Source organism: Prunus mume, linkage group LG1 (assembly GCF_029339155.1).
Source record: "Prunus mume cultivar Tortuosa linkage group LG1, ASM2933915v1, whole genome shotgun sequence".
Classification (NCBI taxonomy): Eukaryota; Viridiplantae; Streptophyta; class Magnoliopsida; order Rosales; family Rosaceae; genus Prunus; species Prunus mume.
In genome coordinates this window covers 1,937,794-1,963,975 of record NC_142698.1, presented here as the reverse complement: position 1 = coordinate 1,963,975, position 26,182 = coordinate 1,937,794, and the positions used below count along the sequence as shown (strand labels likewise).

The window sequence follows — 26,182 nt, the reverse complement described above, 5'->3', positions numbered from 1 at the left end:
GAAGAATGCATGGAGTTTTCTGCTTCTTCTCAATGCTAGGTTTTTCTGCCCCTTCTTTCGTCTTGAGGCCTCCTATTTATAGGCTCTTGTAGGATGCTTGACCTAAATAACTTTCCTTATTTAAAACCTTGTTTTGTGGGATTTTGATTTGATTTAAATCAATTCCCACAATCAACAATTTAACGATTATCTTCAATTGATTGACCTGATTAATATTTGATTTAAATCAAAGTCAATCACAGAAGATTCTTTCCCTTAATTTTGTCTTCATCTTGAACCGTCTGATGCACTCCGTCGGATGTCGCCACGTGTCACCTTTTTGACAGTTAATCCGATTTTGATGAGTCACACGCCACATGGGCGAATTATGGGGCCCACAATTTAATTCACCAAACCCTAATTATTTTCTTGTCCAATGGGATTTATTACACAAAATTTCATTGTCTACAAATTGCCCCCACTTCATGATGCATTGTAGACGTGTGCTTTGTCACATGTAGGAGGTGCAGCTTTTTTTTTTTTTTTTTTTTTTTTGGGTGATATTATTAAACTTAATAATACCCAATGAACCCTATTTCCAACGTTGGCTTTTTATTTCCCACGTTGGTTTGCTTTTCTTTTTTTTTTTTTTGATATTATTATGCTTAATAATATCTAATATTGGTAAGATCTTGTGAATCAAGATATAAAATCCAATATTTTCCTAAACTAGGAACAAGAAACCCTAGCATCACCAGGAGCTTTGACGGTCTTTGGCTTCTTTAAATTGCACCACGTTCAAGAATATTGAGATCAACCAAATAGAACAGTAGAGAAACTCCTCTTGTCGGCAAGAAGGTCTACAACTTTGAAGTTTGCATCCTTGAATTTTCAGCCGTCAAAGTGGTGAGAATGGCCCCCTTTTTTTTTCCTTTTTTTTTTTCATGTTTGATTCTCATATATATATATATATATATATATATATGCCTACAGCCTTGATTGAAAAGAAAAGCTGCGTTGATATTTTCTACAGCTGCAAGAACTCATCTATTGGTCTATCAAACAACTTGTTGGTAAGCTTGCCATTCTTTGTTTCATCATGTTCTTGCGTCAGTTTTTTTTTTTTTTTTTGGGTTCTTTGTTATCGAAGCAAGATTGGAAGGTGGAAAGGTAAGCGGGCTCGAGGCTGCGTGTGTTGAGCTTGAAGTTGAGGCAGAAGGTCTTTGGGCTCGAGTGGAACCAAAGGCGTTAGGCTTGGTGCGCGAGGTGGGGTGCGCAAGAAGAGGCCAGGGCTGCAGATTGAGGCGTGGTGGGCACAGCGCAACATAGGCTGTCTTATTTGGAGCATGGGCGGCTGACGATGGGCCTTGGTGGTGACCACTGGCTTCCAGGAGGGAACATCTGCTGGACCTTCATGCTAGGGGTGGAGAAGTGGGCAAGCCCAGGCCTGCGAGCCGGAGGTGGAGTGGCGGGCAGGGGAGATGCGGGCTCTGTGAGGAGGAGATGGGCTAGGTCTTGGCGTTACATGGGCCTCCATGCAGCGGGGCGGGCTGCGGAGTGTACAAGTGGGCTGCTCCTTTTGCTTTGGTCCAAACATTTCGACATAACCCTTTTTTTTTTTTTTCCCCTGCTGCACATCTATTACTCTTTCAATCATTTTTTATATTTTATTTTATATGATGCTATTTATACATATATATATATATATATTTTTTACAATAGGTACTTTGAAAGAAAGTGAAGAACGTAGACGTCCTATACCGCTTGGGTTTGATCCATCTCTCGACTTGGTGATAGCCCGCTCAAGCGCTTAGGCTTTACGTAAGTGGAGGGACGAGTGAAGAACGTAGACGTCCTATACCGTTTGGGTTTGATCTATCTCTCCAACTTGGTGATAACCCGCTCAAGCGCTTAGGCTTTATGTAAGTGGAGGACAAGTGAAGAACGTAGGCGTCCTGAGCGTAGGCGTCCTATACCGCAGGTTTGATCCATCTCTCCGACTTGGTGATAACCCGCTCAGCGCTTAGGCTTTACGTAAGTAGAGGACAAGTGAAGAACGTAGACGTCCTATACCGCTTGGGTTTGATCCATCTCTCCGACTTGGTGATAGCCCGCTCAAGCGCTTAGGCTTTACGTAAGTGGAGGACAAGTGAAGAACGTAGACATCCTATACCTCTTGGGTTTGATCCATCTCTCTGACTTGGTGATAACCCGCTCAAGCGCTTAGGCTTTACGTAGGGGAAGGCGGTGAAAATTGTTTCTCGAGACATTCCACCTTTACCCGGCTTTTCAAACTTGTACAAGTAAGCTTTTTTTTTTTTTTTTTAAGTATGAAATCACTAGCCTAATACTGAATATTATTTCATGTCGCTCATCTTATACAGATGGCCTTCTTCAAGTGTTTCAAGAAAGGCACCATTACTATTCTTGAGGATGAAAGTGATGACAGGGACGAAGGTACCACATTGCTTATAGGTGCGCCGCTCTTAGCTTCGGAGGTATCAGAGGTGGACAACTCTCTTCATATTCCGTCTTGGTCCCAAGAGGTGTTTTGTCAAGCGAGTTTAAAATCCCAAGTCTGGTAGGGACCTTCACTCCACTATTTTACAATTAAAATCCTCGCATTATACTGAGACCGATTCATTAGGGGCATTCGACCTTCTTAGCGATCGAATCCATAATGGAAGCGATGAATTGGGGTTCTGTTCTCCCGGACATTGGTGAATCTACATTCACCGAATATTACTTGGGAATGGCTTGAAGATGTGCTAAGTAGAAATACCCAGAGTTCTTAAGAGCGCCGGTTTATATAATGCGGTGTTTGCCTCATTATTTAGCTATGATCGACATGCTCCAGTCGTCCGAGCCTTTTGCGAGTATTGGTGTCTTGCGACAAATACTCTTCATACGTCACAAGGAGAAATGTCCATTTCCCTTTGGGATCTCCATGAAATCGGTGGTCTCCCTATTACAGTCGCTTTTATGATGAGGTTATTCCATCCGCTGAGAGTCTTAACAGGAAGGACCATAAAGGTGCGTCTTATATCCCACACATTTGTCGCTACTTCTAGCATATCACAAAATTTTCTGAGATTCTAAGGAGAAATGCGGGTGAGAATATTGCTTGGATAAAATCTGGTATCGAGGACCATTCAAGTACAAAAGCCTTCAAGGAAAACCATACGAAACAAGTCACAAAAGCCAAAGGGCGATTTTGATCATGCAGTATCATCATGGAAGCATTTGAAACGCTGAGAAAGAGGAAGGCATTTTGAAGACTTTGGTATAACAGATGAAGACATGGAAAGATCATACTTGGCTGTTTTCCTTGCTTGCTGGTTATGCAAATTTGTATTTCCCAAGGACGACGTAACTTTGATCGGACCAGGATTTTTAAAGTTGCCCGGTCAATGAATGGCGACGGTGTATCATTTGGCCTAGTTCCAGTATTGGCGGCATTTACAAGGGGCTGAGCGATATTTCTAGTGCAGATGATCCAGAAATTGCACAACTATTCTACCTTTCCATTATGTGTATGGATGGTTGGGCGAATACTTCGACACACATTTTACATCATCTTCCGAAAAGTCTATTCCTATCATGGCAAGGTTCTCGGAAGACTTTCGGTGAAATTTTGAAGATTAAATCGGCTCGAGCTTTATTAGGACTTGTGGTAAAGTGAAAATGAGTAAATCTGGCAAGAATATTTTCATAATGCAAACAACTGATGAAGATCATATTTCTAAAGAAGACTTTGAGTATTTGATATGCCTTCATTCGGGATTCGTTTCTCTACGACAGGAAAACTACCGAGTCATCCAACCTTATAGCCCGCGGTTGGTGACAATTTTGTTATGTACAACATGTGCCAGGAGAACTTAAAGATGACGTCCGGAATGGTATTGTGCTATCAATGTACTCACATTGGAAATCATGCTTGAAGATTGGCAGTGCATCTACAATAACACTACCCACTAAGGACAATATCCGGGAGTTTGAGGTCACATCCGACTATGTTATTTGGTGGTCGAAGGTGCATCGCTTTGAATCTACGAAATCAAAGACAGTCTCAACTGTAGGCAAGTCGTCGTCGCTTTCTCAGCCAAGATCTCTTAAGTCTCAAGGCCACGAAGTTTCAGTTCATGATAAACTCACCCGTGGTAGAGCGCTCCAAGTTCATCCAGAAGTTGAAGGTAGTTCTACTACTCCTGCGCCTCAAGTTCAACACCTACTTCCGGTTGATGTTCCTTCAACTCAAGTCCTTAATGATAAAGGAAAAACAGAAAGTGTAGCAGATTCCCGGGAAAATTTCATTCTCCTTGGTCGACGCATTCGCCGTTTGAAGCGAGGGCATGTAAGCAGCAATGAAGACAGTGAGGCCAACTTTAGGCATAAGAAGACAAGTATCGAACATCTTTATTGCGATCTGGACACGGCATACCCACTTGATGATACATTCTTTTGTGATGTACCTGCTATTTCACAACCAGTTCTAATGAACGAGGTATGTATTTATTTCACCTTGAGTCTCCTTTTTTTTTATACATATATATTAATTAATTAATTATATATATATTAGGGAGAAGTAGTGCATCATGTCCCTACTGTGTCCGAGCTTGTACCATTTAATCATTTTCCTATCGAAGAGGAAAATGATGCTTTGCGCCCGATAAGTGGTTCAGGTGTTAGCCTAAGAGGTATGATTCTAATCTTTATCACGCTCCGTATTTAGAAATCTTTGATTCTACTTGCTTAACCATTACTCGTCAATGTAGGTTCACTTGTGCATCAACATTTGTTAAAGCCAGCTACTCATGCATCAACCTCTAAAATGTCATGTGGGGAACCGAAATTAGGTGTTGCAGACAAAACCCTTCGCAAAGTAGTTTTCGTTCTGGGCAACCAAATAAGGAACATAATCTTGAAGGCTTCGTTAGAAAGGCTTCCTTCATTCAAAGATGAGATTGGCAAGTTGTTGACTACCCTTGACAATGTAGGGGCGGACGTCTCATCCCTACGAGCTATGATTGATGCACTTATGGTGACCGCAGTTGACTATTGTTCTGCACACTCTGTTTACTCCCAAAAGCTGTCTCCCGAGGTTCAAAGTGATCGTTTAGCTGCTGTCGACTCTTTACTTTCTGTTGCATTGGCTCTACAACAAGCTGAAGAGGTTTATCAATTTTCGATACTTGAGTCTATTAAATCTGCCAACACACGTATGGAGGAGTTGAAGAGAGAACAAGAGCAATTGGAGTCAAGACTGCGTCAATTAAACGAATCACTTTCAAAGAGTGATGCAGAGCTTTCTTATCATCATGGTGAGGTTGCCCGTTTGAGAGAGGATAAGATTGCAGTTGAAGAAGCTCCTGTATTATCCCCTTGATGCTGAGATTTTAGATGCGTTCTGAGTTTCTTTTGAGAAATTGCGTAACGGCTTCAAGGACTTGTCTTGGGAATAGCAAACTTTTGTTCTTGTAAACTTTCTTTGCTTTATTTATATTTCTCTTTGAACTTGTCAAAGTGCTGATATTTACTAGTTAACTTTCATAATGAAATAAAAGCACTTTCTTATTTCATCATTTTTTTGTCAAATGGTTCGGATTGATGAGGAAACCCTTTGTTTTTATTTTGATGTGACTGAACTTGGAATTATTTATCCAAGCTGCCTACGTACCCTTGGTGAAAAGGGATCAAGTCATCACGTAGTTCAAGGGACTTTTTTTTTTTTTGTGTCCTAACTTTTGCTTGAACCGCCCTTTCGGGTTTTCAGTTCAACGGACTTTCTTGTGCTCTAACTTTTGCTTGGACCGCCCTTTGGGTTTTCAATCCAACGAGCCCCTTTTTTCTTTTTTTTTTGTGCTCTAACTTTTGCTTGGACCGCCCTTTGGGTTTCAATCCAACGAGCCTTTTTTTTTTTTTTAAATGCCGTACGCATTTAGGCTCATGCGGGCAGAGCTTGGTATCATTTCATGCGTAGTATCGTTTCAAGAACTTTCCGTTGATAGGACCGACTCTTAAACCGTCCTCGGCTACGATCTTGTAAGCTCCACTTGTGTACACTTCTTGAACTACGTAGGGCCCATCCCATTTGAAGTAAACTTGCTTCCGGTTTTGTGTGTTGTGATGATAGGTCTACGTAATGCGAGGACAAGATCTCCTACTTGAAAAGACCTGGGGCGAACCTTCTTGTTAAAAGCATTGAAAGCGAGCTTGATAACACTCTAAGCGTTGTTGCGCTTCGAGTCTCTTTTCGTCTAGTGCTTCTAACTCTTGGAGACGTAGCTTTGCATTCTCTTCATCAGTCAATCCCTCTTGTACGGCCATCCTCGGTGATGGAATTTGACTTTCTAGAGGCAAGACTGCTTCCACGCCATACAGTGAGTATGGTGTAGCCTGAGTAGGCGTCCGGTATGTCGTTCCGATAAGCCCACAATGCTTCATTTATCCTTTCATGCCAATCTTTCTTGGTTCTTCCAACAACTTTCTTCAACGGGTTGCAAAGAGTTTTGTTGAACGCCTCTGCAAGACCATTGGCTGGGGCGTTGTACATTGAAGAGTTGCGTTGTTTGAAACCGAAGTCTTCACACAATTTATCCATCAACCGGTTCAAGAATGGCTTTCCATTATCTGTGATGATGTAGCGCGGCACACCATACCGATGAATGATATTCACTTTGATAAAGTTCACTACGTTTTCTTTCTTCACTTCCTTTAAAGGTACAGCTTCTGCCCATTTTGAAAAGTAGTCTATGGCTGCAAGAATGTAAGAATGACCATCAGAAGATTTGGGTGCTATTGGTCCCACCACATCAAGGCCCCACGCATCAAATGGCCATGAAGCAATTGTAGGATGTAGCGGCTCCGGCGGCTGATGTATGAAGTTGGTATGGAATTGTGACAGGCTTGACATTTCTTCACATAATCCATGCAATCCTTGACCATAGTCGGCCAATAGTAGCCCATCCTCTTTATTTGGAAATGTAGCTTTGGCCCTGATTGATGAGCTCCGCAAATACCTGAGTGAGCCTCCTCAATTGCTTTGGATGCATCTTCTTCCCCCAAGCATCTTAGAAACAGGCCTTCGAATGAACGACGGTACAGAATCTCTTTATAATAAATGAATCAAGGTGCCCAACGCCGTACCTCGGCCAAAGCGCCCGTCAAGTGGTTTTGACATAACGTACCTCACCGGGTCAGCTCGTGCAACTAGATGAACTGTGAACGCTTGCATGTAGTGCCTTAACTTTTGAATAGAAAAGACAAGTGCAAGACACGTCTTTTCTATAGGCGTGTAGTTCAATTCGGGACCAGTAAGAGTTCGGCTTAGATAATAGAGTGCTTGCTCCTTATGTGACTCATTCTCTTGCACCAACAGGGCTCCAATTGACCTCTCTTAAGCCGCAATGTACAATATGAGTGGTTTGCCTGGAATAGGAGCTCCTAACAGTGGTGAACTCGATAGGTACTTCTTTATGCTTTCAAATGCATTGTGACAAGCTTCATCCCAAACAAATGGAACATCTTTCTTCATAAGGCGACTGAACGGCTGACACCTTCCTGCTAAATTTGAGATGAATCACCGAATGAACGCGAGACGCCCTTGTAAACTTTTCAATTCACGTAAATTTCTTGGCTCGGGCATACCTCGGATGGCTTTAATCTTAGTCTGGTCTACTTCGATGCCTCGATGTTTAATGATGAAACCAAGAAATTTACCTGACGTGACGTCGAAAGCACACTTCAAAGGGTTCATCTTGAGTTGGTATTTCCACAATCTGTTAAACACCATTCTCAAGTCTTTCAAGTGATCTTCTCTTCTTTTTGACTTGATCACCAGGTCATCAATGTAGCACTCGACATTCTTATGAAGCATGTCACCAAAGATCTTTTGCATTGCACGTTGATAGGTACTTTTGCCTTTGAGTGCGGAAGGCTGTGAGTTCTTCGTCCTCTGGTGACATTCTTATTTGATTGTATCCAGATGAACCATCCATGAAAGATAAGGCTTCATGACCTGTGGTTACATCAACCATGAGCTCAATTATGGGCAATGGAAAGTCATCCTTCGGGCAAGCCTCGTTTAAGTCTCGGAAGTCAACACAAATACGAATTTGTCCAGTGATTTTCTTCTTCACCGGAACGATGTTCGCTATCCACGTCGGATATTTCACCTCTCTAATAAATCCGGCGGCAATCAACTTGTCAACTTCGGCTTCAATTTGACTTAGGAGCTCGGGAGGCGGCGTTGAGTTTGCTTGATTGGCGTGTTCGTGTTTGTTGCAAGGTGATGGACAGCAACCTTCGGATCAAGGCCTGGCATCTCCTTGTACGTCCAAGCAAAGACATCTTTATACTCAAGTAGTAGTTGATGATAGGACTTCTCTTCACTATGATTCAAAAGTGCACTGACGAAGATAGGTTTTGGGTCTTCATTTGTGCCCAGATTGAGTTCTTTTAGTTCATCAACAGTCGCTTGGCCTCCATCTTCTAATGCGGAAGGAACATCATGAACCTTCTCCTCGAAAGGTTCCTCTTCGTCGAGCTCTTTGATCGTAATGTGATGAACAGCTAGAACCTCCGCTTCTTCATCGTCACTTTTGTTTTGCTGACTCAAAGTTTCCCGAGTTTGTATGATTGTTCGTCGTTTCACTTTGAGTTGGTCACCTGAAGTTACATCTAATGTAGAGTGACGTTTCATACGTGACGGGATTAAGCTCCGAATTTCATTGTCTTCCGTTGAATCGACATGAACTCTAGTTTTCAATTCTTGCTGATTTTTCTCTTCAGACGACTTGCTTGGAACTCCAAGTCTTTCTAGCGCCGATCTGCGTGGGGCTGATTGAATTCCCATTTGACTATCATGCCCAGTTATCCTTTTGAACACAGAAGGTTGTGATGTTGATTCTTTGATGCGGTGGCGAGGTCTGCTTTGGGTAGGCTTAGCTAAGCGGTCGAACATTGAGGCTCTTTTAATAACCTTTGGTTCTTCTTCCTCCTCAACCGCTTCGACACTAATATGTTGAGCTTCTGCTTTCTTTTCTTTTCTTCTAGCAGAGATCTTGACAGGTGCACAGGAGTAAAACCTAGGCCTGCTCTAGCTAAGTCAATTGTGTAACCTTGCTCCTTCAACTTCTTTTGGGTTTCGCTAAGGCCATGCTTCTTTTCTCCTGTGACATCTGGATTAAGCTCTCCCATCGAAGAAGATAAGCTGAAGTCATAACCTGCCTTTGACATGAGCTTATAAGCATTATGGTCAAAACCTTCTTTTGTTCTTGTGACCGGAAGAGATTCGTGTCTTGTTGCCTCTTGTGATGGTCTGACGAACCCTGGTACTAAAGATTTCGAAATGGCTAAATTATTCAACTTGGGTAAATGTATGGTTGTCGACTCCTTCAAGAACTTCATGTCGCTTTCTCCCCATTTCCTTGGCTTTACTTCTTCTCCAAATGGGGATTGTCCTTCCTTCCATCAAGATGATGAGACATAGCAGAGGACGGGAGTAGACACCTTCAGTGAATCTATCGGTGATGATCCCATTTGTCCGGACAAAGTGCTTTTTGACTTCTTCGAAACATTCTCTGCAACGGGAGGGCACTTTGAATGCTCTTCTCTTCTTGTCATGGCTTTTCCTGTCGAGTGAACCTCAACGAGAATAACTTCAGATACCACGTCTTCATCCATGTAAAATTTGGCGTCCGCGAAGTAAGACTCGGCTTCAGTAAATGGTTTGACGTCACCCAAGATTTTCTTTACTCCTCCTCTGTAAAATTTGAAACATTGATGTAAGGTTGAAGGCACTATCCCATTTTCATGCACCCATGGCCTTCCTAATAGGAGATTGTAGGAGGTCTTAGCATCAATCACGTGAAATAGGGTGTTTGACTTTAAATCGCCTATCACGAGCTCAATTCTGATCATGCCCATAGCTCTTTGTCCTCCTTGATTGAATCCTTGAATCATGAGACGACTGCGAGACAATTCGTCCATGGTGATGCCTAACTTCATCATCGTGGATTTAGGCATGATGTTCACTGCTGAACCTCCATCTACAAGCATGCGACTAAGTTTTTGTTCTCGCACATACCCTGACATGAAAAGCGGACGATTATGTGGTTTAGATCCTAACAAGAGGTCTTCATCGGTGAATGTGATGGAAGCGCACGTCGCGCAGCAAATAGCATGGTCTTGAGGCTCAGGCTCTAATTCTCCGGTCCTCCTTATCCTATTTGGTTGGATATCGAGATCCATTAATGCATTTACCAATGCTACATGTATGACTTCAGGGAGTTCCACCGCTTCTTCAATATTTGAATACGCTGGTGGATTTTCTGACTGTGTTGAGACCTCTCGCTCCTCATGAGTTTCATATCTTCCTTCTGAGGCATCTTCGTCATCTACCTGATAGCAAGTTGTCATATGGACTGTCTCCGTTGGCCCTCTTACAAAGAACACTTTGGGAAGTATTCTCCTAGCATAACTGGAGTTCGTGGCCCTTGGATTAATGGTCCATCTTCTTGTTCGGAGCCTCTCTTCAGCATCCGTCTAGTTTTTTTAGAATGTTGGTGCGAGCCTCTCTTTCCCTGCTCCTTCTTTGGTTGAGCATTTTGTCGTTGAGGAATGCGCTTCGTACGAGACTTCCGCCGAGTAACGAGCGTCCATCCTTCATTGTCATCAAAAGATGAGTCACCAACAAAGCCATCACCACATTGATTGTTTGGTTCGCCCACCACTTCTTTTGTACATAGATCAGTCTTCTGGTGTATACCCCTTATAGATTGAAACTCCGATCTTTTTGACAATACGGGCAAGCTCAAAGGATCTGAACACAATTGTGGCAACGTTCGCCTCCGCAATTTCGTCAACATCCAACTCAATCCTTCATTGCCTAGCTAAGTTCATAATTAGCTCCTTCAACACGAAGCACTTTTCTACCTGGATGGTGACAATTCTGTGGTATTTGCAAAATTTAGGGTCGTTGACCCGGTTCATCTCCTCGGGCCGCTTACATTCCGGCAATTCGATCACCTTCTTTTCCAGCAAATCCTCAAGCATACCTGCGACATCGAGTCAGGAAAATGGTACGTTTTCTCCTCCAATTCCTTCAAGGTGCGCCGACGTCTATCTACATCTCGGGATGACTCCATCTTTTTGACTTCCCTCTTCTTATCTTGGGTGGAGATTTTGACCGACAGTGTTGATTGTCATTGCTTCCTTGGTAGGCTTCTTGACCGGCTTATCATCTTTTGTCCAAAGACTTTCTCCTTTTTATGATCGATGTGACGGGCTCATGCTTTCCTCCGTGGTGGCAATGCTTAACTCCATATCATGGGCACGAGTGGCTAGCTCCTCAAACTTGCGGGGTTTAATTCCTTGTAGAATGTAGAGTAACCCCCAATGCATCCCTTGAATGCACATCTCAACTGCCGATATCTCCAAAAGCCTATCTTTGCAATCCAAGCTTAATGAACGCCATCGATTGATGTAATCAACGACAGGTTCATCTTTCCATTGCTTGGTATTCGTGAGTTCCATCATACTCACGGTGCGACGAGTGCTATAGAATCTGTTCAAGAATTCTCGCTCCATTTGGTCCCAACTGTCAAGGGACTCGGACTCCAAGTCTACATACCAATCAAATGCATTTCCCTTCAGGGACCGAACAAACTGTTTCACCAGGTGGTCGCCCTCCGTTCCAGCATTGTTGCATGTTTCGACAAAGTGTGCAATGTGTTGTTTTGGATTGCCCTTTCCATCGAATTGTTGAAACTTGGGAGGTTGATATCCCGTCGGCATCCGCAAGTTGTCTATCCTCCTGGTGTATGGCTTAGAATACATGAGCGTGTCTCGGGAAGGTGCTCCGTATTGAACTCTGATGGTGTTCGCGATCATGTCCTGAAGTTGTTGGACCGACAAAGAACCCACCGAGGCGGTGTCAATTTTTCGTGCGACTTCTCACCGGCTCTGTTTCATGACCCAATCCTTTCGCTGGATTCAGCCTCATGATGTGGTCCTTTCTTGTTTGCGTCTTGACCAGGCTCCTTATCATGATGTGCTTCCCACTTGTTGATGAGAGAAGCAATCTGCGCATCCTTCTCTTCGACCATCTTCGTCACATTTCGTGACCGCTTCGCTCATATGGGCCATTGTTCTTCAATAGACATTGCTCCCGTCACCATAATCTGCATGGCCATAGAATAAGACTCACCTATGGACGCCGAGGCAATCTTCTTCTGTTGGTCGTCAGGCGGGGATCCATGGTATGAGCACGTGCTCGAGTCGTCTGAAATAGGCGAGAGGGAACGTTCTCTTGAATTCTTCGAGCACGAAAAACTCCTTTCTTCATTCCGAGAGTTTCTCTCATCCGCCCGGGAGGTATTCTTCTTTGCCCCTAAAAGGCGGATTGATAACGATTCACGCCTTCGGTTCCGTCTTTCACCTTGGCTTGAGTCGGTATGGAAGTGACTGTGGAATTGCGGATATCGCCTTGGCCTTGCTCGGGTGACGACCCAGCAGAATCTCCGCTTGAGAAGGAGGCGCTCACGCTTTCCCTTTCGCCACAGGAACGATTTGAATCTTCTTAGAGGCCATCGTGTTTGGCGTGTTGGTTGATTTTGGAACTGGAAAAAGAGATGAGAGGTAGAGATGGTCCCACTACGCGTGCCAAATTTGTAAACACGAATTTCCTGCGACAAATGAGACAAGAACACGTGTACAAAATAATATTTGTATTTATGAAATTTAGGGTTACAATCTCTGTATTAAATCCTCTGATTTGATTTCCAAAATGTATAAAGAAAATTTGTATTTGATGCAAGGGTCGTAGAGACTTGATCTTGATCAAACAGGTAGCACAAGGCTTGTTTGGTGTTTGAGATTTTCTAGGGTGGAGGAACCGGCACGTATTTGTTGTGCTTGGTAGCTCTTCCAAAGTGTAGGTGAAGAATGCAGGGAGTTTTCTGCTTCTTCTCAATGCTAGGTTTTTTTCGCCCCTTCTTCCGTCTTGAGGCCTCCTATTTATAGGCTCTTGTAGGATGCTTGACCTAAATAACTTTCCTTATTTAAAACCTTGTTTTGTGGGATTTTGATTTGATTTAAATCAGTTCGCACAATCTGGCAATTTAACAGATTATCTTCAATTAATTGACCTGATTAATATTTGATTTAAATCAAAGTCAATCACAGAAGATTATTTCCCTTAATTTTGTCTTCATCTTGAACCGTCTGATGCACTCCGTCGGATGTCGCCACGTGTCACCTTTTTGACAGTTAATCCGATTTTGATGAGTCACACGCCACATGGGTGAATTATGGGGCCCACAATTTAATTCACCAAACCCTAATTATTTTCTCGTCCAATGGGATTTATTACACCAAAATTTCATTGTCTACAGTTGTAATAGTGTAAATTATTTATTGAGCTGAGATACCACAGTTGTCTCGTGGAAGCTTTGTGTGCCCTTTGCCAAGTTGAAGCGTTGTGTTCCCTCTAGTGCTTCAAACCTTATCCCTTTTTGTCGCTAGGTCTAGAGTGTCTAGAATTGAACAATATAAGCTAAGCCAAAAAGATAATTGGAGTTAGTTTTTGTTTAAGCTCAAAGATTCAATCCTCGATTTTGTTGCCTAGAGATTAAATGTAATCTTACCTTTGTGGCTTAATGAAACTACATTTTTAAAATTTCTTTCAAGGCCCCCATCTTCCCTCACTTTTATCTTGGATAAAGATGGCCTACCGTGTCCCCCATGTAACTGTTAATTTCATGAAGGTTGAGAGGTCCTATTGAAGTTTGGTTAGCTGATGTAGCAACATCTTTCCTCTATTCCCTCTTAGTTTGGTAGTTTGGATTGTATTTTAATTTCGTTGTCCCTTTTATGGCTGAACTTCTTTGTTCTGTTTTTGTGCTAGCTTTGGCCTTAGTTTTATTTTAATGAATATCCTGATTCTGACAACAAAAAACTAGTACACTACTATATTTGGAATGGTTTTGCTATGTTAAATTAGGTTACCTGGTTGACCCGTCTTCAAATCACAATCGTTGGATTAATTAAAATTTATATATATAAATATATATATATATATATATTAACCAAAATTAGGAAGGATAAGAGGGAAAATTTACACACAAGTATCATAGGAGCTTAAATCCAAGATTACTTAGGAGTATACCAAAGACTTAAGCCAATCCAACTAACACTATTGGTGATTTAAAATTGAATCTAACGGCAACAAATGGCAATGCACTTAATACATGCGACGACCAAAGAAAAATTAACCCCAAATCCAAACGGGAATGAATAATCAACCAAATGTGTCTGTCGGGTCTTAGCAGTCAGTCTCTGAATGTTTGTAACTATTCTGTGAGTGTGAGTACAAAATACCCATGATTATTTTTATATGACACACCCCATGGAGTCAAACACACACCCTAATATGCTGCCAAATATACTGTACAGCGGGGCATGCCCTTCATTCTTCTTTTAACTGTAGGATCTGTTTTTCTATTATTATTAAGGACACAGGAGGTTCAAGAAGGTAAAACAGAATCCATCCCTCTACCTTTTTCTCTTTATAAAAGAGATAAATAAAGCAGGGAAATGGAAATTTACAGCGTCTCTGTTCTTCTACTTCAACTCCTTCTTGGATCACACACTCCAACTAACCAAAATGGACCACCGCTTGATCCGCAAGCTCCGGCCTCGTCTTCTCGCGTGGCTTCGCCGATCTCGGTCTGGTACTTTAATTTTCACCTTTTGCTCATGTATTTCAACTTCTTTACCATGAATTTTTAGTGCTTTTTTCCTTTGGTTTGTGAGCAATGTGGAGTTTCTTAGGTTAATTTAGTGTGATTTAATGTAATTTGATGGAATTTGGACTTTAACTTGCTGAATTCTACCTGGGTTTGTTTTGGTTTTTGCTGATGTGGGTTGAATGAATTGTCTTGGAGCTTTTAGCTATTACTCTGGTTTTGGTCTAAAGGAGTGTTTTGTGATTCATTCTGATGGATGAAGCCAGCTTTGAATCTGAATTTTGAGATTGTACTGAATTTAGTCATTAGCACTGGTCGATTCTAATAATTTTATAGGTCAGCAGTGTCAAAATTGATTCTCTCTTAAAATTGGCTTCTTTTTTTTGTCTGAAAAAAAAAAAAAAAATTGGCCAACTAAGCAAGGATTTTAGAAGCAGATTTTAATATGTTTTCTTGGTTTGGTTGTGATATAATGTAGGATGGATTCCTCTTTTTCCTTTTCCACTGTGGTCAATATAAACTTGCACGAAGTTCGACTTATGAGAGGCAATCTTCATCAGTGATTTCTTATAAAATAATATTCATCAGTGATTTCTTAAAACAGTGTTCACCAGTCATTCTTTTCCTAATTTGATTTCTGGTTTTATATGATGTCATGGGATGATAAACAAATGGTAGACTATAAGGAATGCGAGTGCTTCTATTTTAATATGTCATATACCGGATACATTAGCTGTCATTTTCAGATTTATTATTTTCTCATTATTTTAACTAAAATTTCAAGACATACTAGGCATACTAATTATATGAAAATATCATTTTTTTCTATAATAAAACTTTACTTTTATGGAGAAATTCATGGATTTATCAAGGACATATCATAATCTATGATGCCTTTTAACATAATTTTATATAGTTATCCACTGCTTTTTACCTTTTTTCTAGCTAGAAAAGTGTATATTCTTGTTATACATGGACAAGGGTTAACTTGGAAATTATTTGAATCCACCACCTACGCTATTCAAGTAAAATATTCTAAAAATGTGTTTTATCAATTTAGCAGTCTCATAGTAATTTGATGACAAGAGTTTGTTTAAAGTGAGCCTACACAAGGAAACACACTTGCATTTCGTTGGTTATCTAAGTTAGTATTTGATGGTATATATTATGCAATGACATTAACCAAGTATACTTTTGCTGCTATACATATCTAAATAGTAGGCACTACGGTTTCAAAATTTTCATTTATGTGCTTTTATTAGATATTTTGGCTCTTCAATTGAGCCAAAGTTGTCTTCAAATTTCAAATTTCAGCTTGGCCAGAGACTTATTTATTTATTTTTATATGTATTAGTTAACCACGTTAGAGATCTGGTGAAAAGCTTGTAAAAATATACAAGGCAAGCTTGACTCATGCACAGCACTTATAAGTTATGTTTGTGAGCAAATTCATTTCTAGTCAAGTATTCTTACTGTAGTAGTTCAGTTGATCTTCATCGTAATTTTATCTTTTGTGTTGTTTGATGATCACTGACCAAGTCTTTGGAATGTTTAATGTGACTGAGTCTGGAAAAAAATAATTACTGTTAAGTTGCATCTGGTTTTTGGTGCAAAATTAATACTAAATGATTCCGTAACTTTGAGGTTAACCAGTCTTAGGGGTGATTTTGATCCATATTTGCATGAGGTGCTCTCTTTGAAGAACAAAACCTGCACACTTGATGTTTCATTCCCCACCAGACCCACATGCATGAGAGACCATAGTTACAATTTATTCCTAGTTTTCCTCACATACAACTCTTAAAGTAATTACTGTGAGGCAATTATTTAACTTTAGTTTTTTCTAATATGACCATGATATCTTAGTCAGTTAGAAACAGAAATTGGATGCAATTTGTTTCCCAACTACATGAGTTTAAATAAATTTGTACTCGGAGATTATAAGGAAATGATTTTACTCACCTGTGATATGTTCTCATTTTCAGGCAGGGTATTATTTATGAAGCGTTTTCCATACAAGGATATAAAGAGAGCAACAGATGGTTTTCAGAGTATCATGTATACCACTTCCAATATAGCTGCTTACAAGGCCAGATTTCAAGATGGTGGGGTTGTATTGATAAAAGAAATGAGAGATTATGATCAAGGAAAAGATGCCTTCTACAGAGAAGTGCAACTCTTGGGGCGCTTGCATCATCGCCACCTTCTTGCTCTCAAGGGGTTATCTACTGGACATAGACGGTCTGATCCCCTTTTTTCACTCTGTCAATTTCTTTCTTTAATTTCCACCTACCTGTCCATACAAACAGGCCATCGTTTGGGAACAGAGGAAAATATGTGTTTTTATCATGGCTTGGATATATGCCACAGTAAATCTAGAGGTTGGGGTGCTCTGCCCTCTCCATAAATGGAAAGAGGCTGGGAAATTGATGGGCATCCCTAGTGGTAAACTCCACCTTGGATACCCGACCCTCAGTTTAATAGCGTGAAATTTGATCTTAAATGAGATAAGTTATGTTCTGTATAATCATAAAGGTGTGAAATTGGCTATAGGAATTTCAGTGCAACATTGCGGGTTTGTGGCATAATGTATCTACTTACAACTGGCATAGTTTTCTTTCAGTTTATACTTACATGGTTAAACTATTTTCACAAATGTTTGATAACTGCAAAGCAATCACTCTCAATTTTAGTACGTATGTGTGTATATATATATAGACAAAGAGCTTCCGTTGAGGGATCCCTCAAATAAGCTTATTTGAGGGACACCCTTATAGGGCCCACTCCGCATAGTATTTCACTAATCCAAACCGTCTATTTTGTAGATATTCATTCAAAGATCATCTCTACCCTGCTTTTGATTACCCATAACATGTGTATTTCAGCTTCATTCAACATGATCTTGTGGTGGTGTGTTTGTTTCATCAGATGCTGTATTTCAGCTCGTATTGAATTCAGACTACACTAGGTTGTTATTGTAACTGTGTTCTTGCTTTTTATTCTGTAGTGAATAATATAGGCTTTGTGAAGAGAATCGGATGGGGGAAAACGCATTATGCCTTTCTTTTCCTAGACTCTATAAATTATCCCAGTTCTATCATTTTTGCATTGCTAGAGCATGTGTTAATTTATCCTCCTTGTAGTTGGAATTTGATTTTGTGGGAATTTGAATGATCTGGAACTTAGGGAGCTGTTGTCCTTATCAACCCTGTTAGAGAGTGTGTAGTGCTGATTTCACTAAGGGCTGATAGGAGGAAGTGGATGTTGGAAACATCAGGGGATTTTTCTGTTAAATCCTACTTGAGACATTGATGGGAAACCTTTTTCTTTGTCCTTATCCTCTATTGCAATTTGGAGGGCAAAAGTGCCTTCTAAGATACTGGTGTTAGCATGGAATTTACTCATCGGAGGGTTAACACTTGTGACATGGTTCAGAGGAGAAGACCTTCTTTATATCTTTTTCCTCACTGGAGTGTGATGTGCAAAGATAGAGCACAGAGTCAACCATTTGTTTTTGCATGTCTGGTAGCATAACCCTTTGGTTAAGACTGCCAGGTAGGCTATGTGATCATTCGAGCTGAGTGTGTGACAATATTTGCAAGGGCCATATGTTTTTTGGTGGAAGAAAGAAGGGTATGGTTCTGTGAATATGTGTGGTGATGGCTATTGTTTTGGATAATTTAGACGGAGAAGAGTAGAAGGATATTTGAGAATGTTAGGGGTGAGGAGATGGATTATCTGTGGTAGATGGTTCACTGTCGGGCATCTCCATGGGCTTCTATCTCTTTAAATTCTTGGGATAATATTTCTCTGCTATTTTTTCGGATTGGAATGCAGCTGTTTATTAGTGTCTTCTGTACTTTGCTGGCTTTTTTGTACTTAAGGTTGTTACTGGTGTAGGTAGCTGTCTTATTAGGATTCTTTAGTTCTTTGCTCCAGTATCTTGTCCATTTTTTTGTAATATTTCTTTCTCTTTTAATGATGTTTCCTATGAAAAAAATATTCAATTTGAAAAGCTTTTAGTTTTCAGCATTGCTTAAGTGTGGTTTCTGCTGAATGGGCTCATGACATGATGCTTTGTTTCATTGATTCTTCTCAGTGGTTTTGAAATTCTTGTTAATTTCCTGAAATCTATATGTAACGTAAAACTCATGACAAACCTTTGAGGAAAAACTTTGACATTCCTTCAAACTTAGGTCTATTACTAAGGATAATTTTGATATAGCTCATTCTGTCCATAGTCTCTGCAATGTATGAATAATTATATACCTTAGCTGTTGTCCAACAAATTATTAGTTGCTCTGTGTTTTTTCTATACATCTGTTCCTTTGATTTTTTTTATTTACTTTTTTCTATTTTCTTTTGTTTCAGGTTGCTAGTTTTTGACAACATAGAAAGAGGGAGCTTGAAGGAGCATCTTACTGGTAACATTCTGAGCAGAAGTTTGTGTATGCATGTATCAGAAAATCAGTGCAAAAATTTGATTTTCACATTATTGTTGTCAGATCCCATTAGAACTCCCTGGACTGGAAGACAAGACTACAAATAGTCATTGGTGTGGTAGCTGCATTGGTATGTTTTAGAAGCAAGACATAATCATCTTAACTAGCAGTACAAACAATCACTACATAAATTGATTGTGTGCATCTTGTACACCTTAAATCACGTTTTATTAAGATGATTTGCAAATATTAAATTAGTGTTGAAAATTTTATCTATTTAATTTTTATGTTTAATTGTTAGGCACTCGCAGTATCATTTTCCACATCTACAGCAGGATACTGTTTGAACTGGATTTAATCTGCTGGTTTTTTATTGCATCCAATCCAAGCAGAACTTTGAACTCTTTGGTTCCTTTGCATCGATTATGTATAGGTATGGCCATATGAGTTTAGCTTACACTGTACTGAAACTTCAATGCAGGAATATTTGCTTCTCTTCAATGAACCTCCAATGTATCATGTCTCCATTAGCTCAAGTAGCATCATGCTAGATGAAAACTTTAATGCAAAGGTAAGGGTTCCATTTATCTTATCATTTTCTGAAGATTTGGATCTACTTGGTGTCCTAAAGGCTAATGCTGTCATCTTTGTCAAACATCAAATGACCTTCTTTCCTGATCACAGCTTTCAGACGTTGGCCTTCAAAGTTCTGGTGAAAATTATGTCACAGTACCTCATACCTCATGCGCTAAAGGTTGACTTTCTTTACCATCGTCCCTTTAAATACTAATTGTAATCCTCATCTTCCCCTTTTTTGTTTTTGGCAGATTGCATGGGTCAGGAATGCGGTAACATCATGTTCCAGCTTGGGGTGCTGATACTGGAGCTCATCACCGGTCAGTCATCAGATGACAGGGCTGCTGATCTGGTTCAATGGATCCGAGAGTATCGCTTCTGTAGCTCCATTCACAAGATGCTAGATCCTGATCTAGGTAATAGTTATGATTCTAGGGAGCTTAAAAGTCTTCTAGCTGTGGCAAAGTTGTGTGTTAGATATGGGGATAAGCCAAAGATTTCTATTCTGCAGGTACTTCGGTATCTCCATAAAAAGATAGAAAGTCCACATGACTAGTATTTTTACTGAATATCATTTCATAGAGAGAATTTCCTATGTTATGAAATCCAATTGATTGTTTCTTGGAGAGTTTTGTCCTCCCACTCCAAACATTTGGTGAACATTTTGCCTTTCTCAGCGGTTCCCAAGTTCTATTTGGACTCAGATACTGATCTTCTGTTTTCTCGAAGAGTCCAATCTGGATGTTGTGCACATGAAAACGGCAGCGTCTCTTAAAATGTTCAATTGGCTAAATGATGGAACACTAATAGATCCTTCTCTAGGAAAAGAAAATTTGCATATCCATGCCCACCAATAGATCCTTCTCTAGTAAAAGAAAAAGGTCCAGAAAGAGACAGGGTCTCTGGACTTTGTTAACAAAATCAATTTCATCCATTTCTTAGTCTTTAAGAGTTAGTTCTGATTGAACAAAAATGTTTAGAGTTGAGTTATTTTAGAAAGCTTTCAGTGGACCAGAAACAAACACGAGATGTTAAAAAAAGCATATCCATGTCCAAAAAAAGGTCCTGCTCAGAAAAAGAGAAAAGTCAAGCGTCTTTGGACTCAGAAAAACTTAGTTGCAACTGCTATTCCCGACTAGTAATGTTATATCACGTGGAACTGTTATCACAAGTTATACTGTTATTGGCTGAAAATAGAAAAATAGTGTTCTCCCTATTTTATGAAAGTCTTTTTCCTTTGGACTTTGTGACCAAAATCTCTTTCTTAGAGTCAGTTCTGAACTTCTTAGAGATGTTGCCTGAAAAAGCTATTTTTTTCTTATCCCACAGGTGCTTCGGCAAATATATCAGACTTTCAGTACTTAAAGTAACTTGTGACACTTTCGCTCACCATCAAATTACCACTTCGTTAATTACCGTTGGTTACAGTAACTAGCTCATTACTTGTCGAGGACACTTTTGCTCACCATCAAATTACCACTTCGGTAATTACCGTTGGACAATATAAATTTTGAAATTTGTACTCATTCAACGGCACCAATTTATGGTAATGAGCAAAGCAAAAATGCACTCTTGTTTGTCAAGATCCTGAAGATCAGCAAAAGTACAATTACTATAATAAGAACATACAGTTACCACCTCATTTTCACCGCCAATTACTACCTCAGTTACCGACAGCAAAAGTACATAAAGCCAAAAAGAAATCATTACCAGAAATTAATATTTGCTACACAACATCATTCAATTCAGCATTTAAAAAAAAATTAAGAAACAAAAAAGATAAAATGGGCACAGAAAAGAAAAAATTTCTTAAAGAGTAGTAAGAATGATGGTCATTTATCAATAGTTCAAGAATAACAGGTTCAAAATCATAACATAACATTTGATTATAAAAGTTTTCCAAAATTCTAGACTCCAACTAGCTAGAGACCGCCATCCATCATCACAGCCAAGCCCCTCTCCCTCCTACCTCAGTCATCAGTTGTTCTTCAGCCCCCATCACTTCAGAAAACTTCTACGGGTTCGAGAAACTATCATCACTGCTGTGCGCACTGCACCCTCTGAGCACCACCAGGCATGTCATCATCCTCGTCGTAAGCCTCCGCCTGAGCCTGCTGCTTCCTCCTCATCTCCTCCTCCATGTTCACATCATGCAGAGTCGTCTCCTCACACTCATCCACCTCCATATCTGTAAGCTGAGATGCTCCTGGCTTTGATGGAAGAATAGCTTCCAATGCCTTGACCTGGTCTGGGTTCAGAGACTCTGGGAAGTCCACATTGAAATGAATGTACAGCTTCCCCTTCATGAATGGCCTTTGGTAGAGGGGCATCCCCTCATCATTGATCGCCTTAAACGAATCTGCATTTTTCGGTACCACCAAACAAAACCAGTCATAAGGTTAATAAAATGTCTGAGAAACAACAATCAATACCAAAACCCAAAACCATGTGAGTTCATGCTCTTTACTAACCAGGCTTGACAACTTCACCAGGGTTTGATTTGATAAGCAGCTGTCTGCCATCCAAATGGGTCAAAACGAACTGGAAGCCACAGAGAGCCTCGGTCAGGGACAGAGAGTGCTCCACAAAAAGGTCCTCACCCTTTCTCTTGAACTTTGGATGTTCTTTTTGATGAATGATAAACACTATATCACCAGTGACTGTCTCAGGCTGCAATCACCAAAGTGAGATGTCAAATTAATCAACCGCCACATTTATGTATAAGAATCAACAACTACTACTACAAAATCACAATTAATGACAACACAACATACAGCTTCATCTGCTTCACCAGGGAATGAGATCTTCTGTCCACTTTGCATACCCTTCTCCACAATGACTTCCAAAACCTTCTTCTCTTGAACAACCTTTTCTCCTTTGCACTGCGTGCAGCGGTCTTTGTCACTGATTGTCTCTCCAGTACCTTTGCACTCATTGCAAGCGTGCTGCATCTGTTGAATCATAGAGGGGCCAAGGTGCCTGATTGTGACTTTCATACCAGTTCCTTGACAGCCCGCACACTTCGACGAAGCCCCAGATTTCGACCCCTTACTGCCATTGACAACAACATATCAACATCTCATGTGAGCATTACACATATAAACCACCAAGGTCTAAACTTCATCATAGCGGCAAGCTAAAAATTACATATTTAGTACTTTCACTCACCCATTACATTTGGAGCATAATACATTACGCGATAAAGACAGTTTCTTTGAAGTCCCAAGATAGATGTCCTCCAAGGAGACCTTCAGTGAGTGGACCACATCTTCTCCACGTCTCTGTCTTCGGCCTCTGCTACTGCCACCACCTGCTCATACAAAGAAATACAAAACTCATTCACATCCATTGTACTTCACAAAATCAGAACCCCGAGTTAAACCATAAAAATCAATCACACGATTCTCACCTCCAAATGGGCTACCACCAAAGAAAGATGAGAAGATGTCAAATGGGTCGTGGCCGCCACCACCGCCACCCATTCCTTCCTTGAGTGCATCCTCACCATACTGATCATAGATTTCACGCTTCTCAGGGTCACTCAGAACATCATAAGCCTGAGCCAACTCTTTAAACTGCGCAAAATATGTACAAATCTCATTAGGCCCACAACTAGACCAAACAACCCCAACCCACTATCACATAGATATACTTTCATCTATAAAAACAATTCAAAAACAAATTTTTAGGTCAACCCAGGATTTTACTCGATCAAATTCAATAAGAACAAAAGGGCTTAACAGAGCCACAAGAAGAATAACAACAGGACGATTAGAATCCACAAAAACCCATTTCTCAAAATCCCATTACAGAAACAAAATGGAGAAATCTGGAGAAAAAGGAAAGACGGGTAAACTTACTTTCTCAGGATCTCCACCCTTGTCAGGATGGTTCTTGATGGCGGCTTTCTTGTAAGCCTTCTTCAAGTCGTCATGAGAAGCGTTCTGTGACACTCCCAAAATCTCATAGTACCGAGTGTTATCGCTCTTCTTCGGCGCCCTCCCGAACATCTTCTTCGATTAAATTTGATTGATTTCTTGAAAACCCAGAACCCAAATCAATCTCACCGACTCCGAGGCTCCCAGAGAATCTGCTATTTTCTTGGAACGAAAGCCAGAACAGAAGAACAATAACAACCTAAAGAGTGCTACTAGGGGAAGTAGTAGCCGCGTGTATATATATAGAGATATCAGGTGATTATTCGAGAGAAATCAGTGGACGGTTGAGATTTGAGTTTGTAGTTAGGAAGGGTCTAGAATTCTTCTCTCGAGGCTTTTGGTCCTTGTGCATTGTGGACCGTTGGATGGTTTGATGACACGATTATATTTCTTTGCAAGTTTTATTAGGAAAGAAAAGAAAAGAATAAAATAGAGGAAAATGTTTTGGTTCTGGATGCTTCCTTGAAAGCCCGCCTTCTTGCTTTTTAGGTCTTCGTCTTTGTGGTTAATTATTCTCGCCGACCACCGTGCGCATATCAAAGTTTATTCCTTGAACCTTCTCCTTGCTTATTTTTTACTCCTTGTCTCACATTCCACCACTCCTTGGTCAGTGGTCTAAATTGGAGGTTCCATTGAGTAATATACATTATTTACACCTTGTAAGTGCCCATGAGAAAATGAGGTTCCTCAAGCCCAAAAGTCCAACACACACGGTAAACCGCGCATCATTCTCCTTCGCAATTTGTAGTTTCCTGCTATCTAAAATGATCTTATATGAGGGATACTACCTGCGTCGTGCCAAATTGAAAAATTATTGTTTTTTTTTAAAAGGCACCATTTTTTAAGTGCCAATTCTTATTTATAATTAATTATACAAGAAGTTTGTGATCTCAAAATTTTTATCACAAAACGTTCTTGAGGTTTACGAAATTATCACGTTGCGTCCCTTTTTTTTTTTGTTATTACTCCATACCCTAGACTATAAAATTTTTATCACAAACGTTCTAGACAATAAAAATTTTATCACAAAACGTTATTACTCCATACCCTTCATATAAATATATACTAGCCCCTTGGCACATGCTCAACTAGTTTTCTTTTTTATTTTTTATTTTATTTTTAGAATTAATAAAAGATAACATGAGTAGTTATGTTCTATAAAAGTATGACCTATTATCTGATTTTGTTTTTAATTTTAATTTTTTTTAATATGAAAAAATGTGAATTTACCATATTATCCTCATTTAATTCATAATTTCAATTATTTATGTTTGAATTAACCAAGTGTATTTTCTGGTATTTTGAATGTTTAACTATTCTCTACCTTTTGCTTTATATATATAGATACAATGATGTCCCCATAGTGCATGCTCTATTTTGTTTTTGTTTTTCATCTTTAGAAATCAAATTTCCCAATCTCTCTATTCTCTCTCCTCTTAGAAACCTTCTCATACTAAGGTGTAGTGACCCTTTAGTATTGCCCTATTAGTATTCTTCTATTGTCCTGTTAGTGTCTATTGAGAAATCTTTCTCTCCTCTCTTAGTCAAAATCAAGCTTCCTTTTTCACTATACCCTCTCAGCGTCCTTTCTCTCTACAAAACCCAATCCCTTGAAAATCATGTCCAACTATTCTTATCTCCTCCTACAAACCCACACATAAATCACTACAAAACGGAACGCCTTTAGCGAGGGCATTTCGTCATCTCAACAAGCCTTTTGCCGTCGGAAATACCCTTTTTGACGGCAAAAGTCCATCAAAAGTCATCGGTAAAACGCTGGTTGGAAATACTTCTTTTAGCGAGGGCATTGCTTAAATTTCTATCATTATCGACCAAAAGAGTTTGTGGAACATATGTAATATCTCGTCGGAAATGAGTATAACAAAATATTTCCGATAGTAAAGTTACGTTGGAAATATATATTTCCAACCATAGTTAGTCATCGCAAAGTTTGTCGCAAATAGATTAATCTTGTCGGCAAATATTTTCGACAAACAAGTGGTCGGAAATATAATTGTTCTAACCCGATTATGTCGTAGGGAATGTTGTCGGAAATAGGCAATTATTGTAGGAAAGTATTTCCGATGATGAAGAGTTTGTTGGAAATATGCATTGCCGAGAGGGAAATGCGGTCGAAAAATGTAATTATTTTATATATAAAAATTTACTAAAAATACATTTGAATTACAATATTTGCTGGAAATAGGTTTCTAATTATCCGTATTTAATTGGTAACAAAAAAATTCATATGACACCATATTGTACTATAATTTTAAGCATTCAATTTAAATTATCAAGATAGTTAAAACATAAACAATTCTCATCATCCTTAAAACATATAAGAATCCACAAATATATCAAAACCTTGAAATTCAAAATGCATATTGTAGCAAAATAAAAATGATGTTGCACTACCTGTCTTTGAGGTGAGCATCTGAACAACTTTCTTCATTGTTCTATCGAATAAAAGATAATAATTAATAAGAAATAATAAGTCAAT

At 39.7% G+C, this 26,182-nt stretch overlaps 4 protein-coding genes across 4 annotated transcripts; 1 reads left to right on the top strand and 3 right to left on the bottom strand.

Moving 5' to 3' along the window:
* Positions 1-7,558: 7,558 nt before the first annotated feature.
* Positions 7,559-10,398, bottom strand: LOC148920669 (uncharacterized). The gene is given in 5 exon segments (XM_089043765.1): positions 7,559-7,904; positions 7,906-8,221; positions 8,224-8,855; positions 8,960-9,444; positions 9,490-10,398. Coding segments are annotated over 5 exon segments (2,688 nt in total).
* Positions 10,399-11,247: 849 nt separating this feature from the next.
* LOC148920668 (uncharacterized) lies at positions 11,248-12,086 on the bottom strand. Its single transcript, XM_089043705.1, has 2 exons — positions 12,014-12,086; positions 11,248-11,930 (listed from the first exon to the last, which is right to left on the bottom strand). The coding sequence occupies exons 1-2, from the start codon at positions 12,084-12,086 to the stop codon at positions 11,248-11,250; spliced, it is 756 nt and encodes a 251-aa protein (XP_088899831.1).
* Positions 12,087-14,412: 2,326 nt separating this feature from the next.
* LOC103329703 (Protein kinase superfamily protein) lies at positions 14,413-20,370 on the top strand. The gene is given in 8 exon segments (XM_008232202.3): positions 14,413-14,711; positions 16,712-16,967; positions 19,098-19,150; positions 19,232-19,246; positions 19,249-19,298; positions 19,650-19,739; positions 19,853-19,922; positions 19,996-20,370. Coding segments are annotated over 8 exon segments (906 nt in total). The 5' UTR covers positions 14,413-14,644; the 3' UTR covers positions 20,301-20,370.
* Positions 20,371-21,549: 1,179 nt separating this feature from the next.
* Positions 21,550-23,898, bottom strand: LOC103329691 (dnaJ protein homolog). The gene is made up of 6 exons (XM_008232194.3): positions 23,605-23,898; positions 23,154-23,319; positions 22,913-23,054; positions 22,519-22,795; positions 22,216-22,414; positions 21,550-22,103 (listed from the first exon to the last, which is right to left on the bottom strand). The coding sequence occupies exons 1-6, from the start codon at positions 23,752-23,754 to the stop codon at positions 21,781-21,783; spliced, it is 1,257 nt and encodes a 418-aa protein (XP_008230416.1). The 5' UTR covers positions 23,755-23,898; the 3' UTR covers positions 21,550-21,780.
* Positions 23,899-26,182: the final 2,284 nt, after the last annotated feature.